This window comes from Cebus imitator, unplaced genomic scaffold, assembly GCF_001604975.1.
Source record: "Cebus imitator isolate Cc_AM_T3 unplaced genomic scaffold, Cebus_imitator-1.0 Scaffold2, whole genome shotgun sequence".
NCBI classification, from domain to species: Eukaryota; Metazoa; Chordata; class Mammalia; order Primates; family Cebidae; genus Cebus; species Cebus imitator.
The window spans coordinates 14,578,960-14,585,019 of record NW_016107317.1 but is presented as its reverse complement, the minus strand read 5'-3'; the positions used below and the strand labels follow the sequence as shown (position 1 = coordinate 14,585,019).

General features: G+C 34.7%; 1 protein-coding gene across 19 annotated transcripts in view; it reads left to right on the top strand.

Annotated features, from left to right (window-relative positions):
* Positions 1 to 6,060, top strand: part of PPHLN1 (periphilin 1) — a 135,963-nt gene that overhangs the window by 73,936 nt on the left and 55,967 nt on the right. For all 19 annotated transcript variants that reach the window (XR_005200436.1, XM_017530003.2, XM_017529965.2 and 16 more), the window contains one exon: positions 3,034 to 3,153. Coding sequence is in view for 18 of the 19 variants with exons in the window: in XM_017530003.2 (XP_017385492.1) it covers positions 3,034 to 3,153 (120 nt within the window). In the remaining variant the exon portion in view is untranslated. The remainder of the gene's footprint in view (positions 1 to 3,033; positions 3,154 to 6,060) is intronic.

Sequence of the window (6,060 nt, the reverse complement as noted above, 5' to 3'; positions counted from 1 at the left end):
ATGAGATCTTGCTATGTTGCCCAGCCTGGTTTCAAACTTCTGGTGTCAACGATCCTCCCACCTTGGCATCCCAAAGTGCTGGGATTATAGGCATGAACCACTGTGCCTAACCAGACCATAAAGTCTTAAAATGGAATCAAAATAGCACGGTTTTAGATCCATAGTTATTTTATGTATTCAGAAGGTAGTACCTTCTTTCATTTGCCCAAGGTCACAGGGTAGCTATGGGGAGCTTTATGAGCTTAGATTTCCTGATTTGGTGAACTCTTTCATGTAATGGCTGCCCACATGTTGGGATACTTTTTCAGCGTTTGTTAGTTTCAAATGATAGGTTTTCGAATGTGCAGACAGAATGACATTAAGTTATAGTAGGCTTTTGCTTCATTCTTTTTTGTGGGACAGGTAGGCGTGGGGAATGGAGTTTCAGGCTGGAGTGCAGTGGTATAATCTTGCCTCACTGCAACCTCCACCTCCCAGGTTCAAGGAATTCTCCTGCCTCAACTTCCCAAGTAGCTGGGATTACAGGTGCCCACCACCACGCCCAGCTAATTCTTGTATTTTTTGTAGAGACAGGTTTCACCATGTTGGCAGGCTGGTCTCGAACTCCTGACCTCAGGCGATCTACTGGCCTCAGCCTCCCAAAGTGCTGGGATTACAGGTGTGAGCCACCGTGCCCAGCCACTTTATTCTTTGCTAGACAGAAGTCATATAAATACTTGTTTTGCTCTTTAACTTTCTCTTAAATAGGCTTCCCTCACCCCTCCAAAAAAACCCCAACTTTCTTGGATATATTTGTGTGTATGTATGTGTTTTTGTCTACTAACTAGCTTTTAAAAAAACCTTCTATTACTAAGTTATAATAAAGGTATTACATATAATACCTTTAAAAACTTATATATGGGAAGGGCTTTAGAATGAGCGGTTTAGGCTTCCTCAATGGTTGTGGAATAACTTCATATAGCTATATTGCTATAATATTCTAGTAAATATTATAAATGGCCAGCCAGTAGTTTGATGAATTTAATAAGGTGTGGAAAGACATAAAATGACCTTTTTAGTTTAAAAAAAAAATGTCTAGGCCGGGCATGGTGGTTCACGCTTATAATCCCAGCACTTTGGGAGGACGAGATGGGTGGATCACCAGGAGTTCAAGACCAGCCTGGCCAATGAGGTGAAACCCCATCTCCACTAAAAATACAAAAATTATTCTGACATGCTGGTGCATGTTTGTAATCCCAGCTACTTGGGAGGCTGAGGCTGGAGAGTCGCTCGAACCCAGGAGGCAGAGGTTGCAGTGAGCCAAGATCATGCCACTGTACTCCAGCCTGGGTGACAGAGTGAGACTCTATCCCCCCACCCCCCAATAAAGCCTAGATTTAAATTCCAGCTCAACATTTATTAGTGACTTTGAGCAAGTTACCGTCATTCAGTTTCTTAGTTTATAAGTTGGGAAAATAAAGTTCTAATCATCTTCATGGAATTCTATTTAATTAAAGTACTTCTTTTGGTTCATAAATAAAAGCACTTTATAAATGGTAGTGCCCCATAAGTTCAGTGCCCAGCACTGTCACCCACAAGAGGTATATTTGGAATCAGGGATGTGACTTTAGAGAAGTAAACTTTAGTAATAGAAAGATTTTTTTAAGTAACAGATGGTTATGCAACTAGGCATAGCAGGTCATAGTTGGTGAAAATGTATGCCAAGGAAATCAAATGAAATTAGAGAGTTATCATAATGGTCCTAAGGAAATAATTTTTTAATTTGTGCTTTACCGTTCATATGTTATTATACAAAATAAGCCTTTAAACAGCACTGGGGGAATTATGTCTGATCCAGAAAAGACATTTTACTTTCTTTATTTTTATATTGAGCCCATGGGCTGATTGATTTTCAGATGTTTTAGTATAATAGATTCACATTGATGAATGTGGAAAAGAAAGAAACACTAAAGTACCAAGCATTATTTTAGATACTTTCAGATCTATTACCTCCTTCAATTCTCACAACTGCTTTGTAAAGCGAGTATTATTAACCCTTATTTTGTAAATGAAGAAACCAAGGTTCACAGGGTCATAAGTTTTGCATATAAAGTCATCCACCTAGCAAGTCATTAAACTGCGATTGAAAACCAGATCTGTGTATAACTGCCAAGCCCATACCTTGTTTAGTATTACACGCAGTTAGATATAGGAACTAGTGGTAGGATCAAAAAACGAAATTTTTTTTTTTTTTTTTTTTTTTTTTTTTTTTTTCTTTTTTTGAGACGGAGTTTCGCTCTTGTTACCCAGGCTGGAGTGCAATGGCGCGATCTCGGCTCACTGCAACCTCCGCCTCCCGGGTTCAGGCAATTCTCCTGCCCCAGTCTCCTGAGTCGCTGGGATTACAGGCACGCGCCACCATGCCCAGCTAATGTTTTGTATTTTTAGTAGAGACGGGGTTTCACCATGTTGACCAGGATGGTCTCGATCTCTTGACCTCGTGATCCACCCGCCTCGGCCTCCCACAGTGCTGGGATTACAGGCTTGAGCCACCGCGCCCGGCAAAAAACGAAATTTAAGTTTAAAAATTTTGTGTAAGGAATAGGATTTATATAACTCACTCTATAGTGTAAAAATAGCATATTTGTACATTTCTGTTTTATTAATTAGGAGTTTGCCTTACTGAAATTTAGACATTTCATTAGATATACTTAAAGACACAAAGTTGAAATTAGTATGATGTCTTTTATATTCTAAATATGATTAGTATATGAGTTAATTGTTAGTGTCTTGCTTTTTTACTTAGATGAATTTATAGAGTCTTATGTAAATGAAATTAAGAATTAGATCTGGTCTGTAGGTCCCAAAGGAATTGCTACCTTAAGTTATTCTAGGTTGAATATTTTTGAAGGAGGAAATAAAGAATGTACTTGTTCTTCATATAAATTTGAAGGCATATATGATTTTAAGTGTAAGTGGAGTGTACTTCTTGGTGTATTTGATGTTTAAAAGCCCTTGAGAATTGTAACAGAAATGTTCTTCTGTTTTTATTAGGTGTTAGACAAACCCAGTAGGCTAACTGAAAAGGAACTTGCTGAGGCTGCAAGCAAGTGGGCCGCTGAAAAGCTAGAGAAATCAGATGAAAGTAACTTGCCTGAAATTTCTGAGTATGAGGTAAGGCATAATTTCTCTTTTATGTTTCACATCTGAATGTTTTGTTTTAAATTATGGGTTGAAAATATTTGGTTTATTCCCTACCTCAAAATATAGCCTCATGGATTACAGGTATTAAAATTTACCACACAGAATGATAGTCTGAATATGAATGACTAAATTCAGTAATCACGCTTTGTCTGAATGTCTTCTATAGTTTTGGAGTATAAGAATAGTATAAATATGGAGTATAAGAAAAATGCATTATTTATATACTTCTTTTAATGGGCTTTGCCATTAAAAGTATCTCAGGAAATCATGCTAAGCCACTAGTTGTAAGCCAGTGAATTCAGAACAGAAATCTAATTGGACCTTGGATTGTACCATATTTATATTGCTTGTTATACTTCATGCAGATTATCTCATAAATATTTCAAGAAATGAAGTTATTCATTGGGCAACCTGAGACTTTGATGAGTTTTGAGTACAAAAAGTTGAGAACATTTTTGAGACCATAGAAAAAGGTTTATGACATGTTTTTATTAACATATTTTGAAATGAACTGAAAAGTTTCTATATAACCTGTAACGTGTCTAAAAGGGAAATATAGAAATTTTATGTGCAAAATTAAGCTTTTAGATTCAGAATTTGATACTAGAGTAGTTCTTTGACATGACAGGTAGACAATATAAAAATCTGTCCCGTGACAAATTATTATATTTGAAGGAGAATTCTGGCTTTTTAATTTACTTTTGGAATGACTTATAGATAGTTCTTTGATAAAAGGGATCAAGCATTGATACTCTACATAAAAATAGTGCTTAACTACATCTTTATACACTGAAAAGATCCTTTCCAAAGTACCTAATGAAAACTGCTCATAAAAAGTACAAACCCTATCAGAACTTACAAAAATAGAGCCTTTCTTTTAAAAAATGCCGATCTCTCTTTTAGATATCAATTGTTCTTAAGTGGGTCAAGGTTTTCTCCTTATTGTAGCTATAATAATAGATACTTATGCGTATCCTTCGGTAAATGGATCAGAAACACCAAGCTATTCCTCCTTGGTACTTTTCCAGCACTATTTAAAAGCATGAACAATACTTTTCAGTAATAATTTAATTGGATTATTTTGGTTATTTTCTCTAACAATTTAGAATAGTGTTTCTATGTTAATAATTGATATGTATGCTTCAAAATTGCTGCTTCAGAATATTGGTAGTTTGTTTTGTAGAACCAAAAACTTCCAAAAAGAATAATTTCTTGTTTCCTAAATACTTTATCTTCAATTAGCAAGGCTTTATGTATTCATCTTCCCTTCTCTTAACATTTTTTATCTCAGGATTTTATAAAAGCTCACTACTTTTCTAAAATTTAAAATATTCTACTTGGGTTCTCTCATTTCTTGACTGCATCTTGACACTGAATAATCAGTGAGTGACATTGGATTTAGAAAGAGTTTTTTTAAACATCTTTTTTTTCCTTTAAAGTTTGCTCAGAATTTGCTATATTTTGAATTAATGAAAAGTTAAATAACCCTAAAAATCTGTAAATGGAGTCATAGGTCAGACATGTTCTTTTGTTGGATCAAAGGCAAGATATGTGAGAGTAGCACTGATAACCATGATATGTTTATTTGTGTATATCATTAATGTTGACCAGCAGCATCAATTTCATCCCATTCTGTAAAATGTTTTTCCACTTAGATTGATACTTTTTCATACTGGAAATAAAACATTCGGGAAATTTTTGTGATAATTTTTGTAAAGTTAGTCCCATATCATCTTAATATTTTTCTCTTATTTATATTTTTGCTTATTAATATTTTGCTAATTTACTAACTATTTAACAGTAGTTCTCAGGCTGTTGTTAAATAGTTACTCATTTCAGTAGTCCATGCTTATTGAGAAATAAAATTTTGGCCTTGGTCCTATAAACTCATATCTAACTTGACAGAATAACCTGGAAAGAAGAAAGGCCTTTGATGCCAATAAAGAGTTTGTCAAAATATTGTGTATGTGTGAATGTGCATCTGTGTTTAAATCTAATTGTGGCAATATTTTAGTTTATATGAGGCTTTTAAGTAATGGTTCATGTACTTCAGAAACATTGTGTAAATTACATTATTACGAGCTTAGAGAGATAGAGTGCTTAAGTTTCCAACTTATCATCACTTGCTGCCATCAGTATAGTTGTAAGCAATTTGGGAAAACCTGTAGTTTATAGAAAGTCCAGTGAAATTGAAGGTAAATTAATAATATACTTAAATATTCAGACATGTTGTGGTTCCTGCCTCTTTTCAGTTTTATACTTCAGTTTTATACTAGCATTTCCCAAAGTGTTTGATACTATATTTGATGCTTTGGGAAGTGCTGTATTAGAAACCCAGAAGTTGAAAGTGTAAGGCTGTGCTTAGTCTGAAGGGTCTTAGTGGTCTAAGGAAGGAAAAAAAAAAACAAAGATTCTAATAGCCAGTGTATTTGAGAAATGCTAGTTTTAAAATGGTTAGGTTGGCTTTAATATTTCAGCACTTTTTAGAGATTTTAATGTATTATTAATATGCTCATCAGTGTCAGTAAGAGGGCGAATAAAAGTTTTCATAATTTACCAACTTTTGACTATGCAATTTTTTTCACAGCATATATTGCAGGATTAGTGTATTAAGGCACACTTTAAAAAATACTATACTAGTTTTCTTCTAGTTCATTTAAATTCACTAAGTATGCAGTGTTAGACATTGCTTTTGAGATACTATCCTAGCCATCAAGGAGGTTGCAGTCAAGTTTTGTGGAGATATAATTTGCTGTCCTTAAACAAATAGCTGTGAGAGTTTTCTGTTGGTTGTTGGAATGAAAAAAAAAATTATTTGAAGAATATCAGAATGTCCCGGTAGATGAGACTGAGGCAGGAGGATTGCTTGAGGTCAGG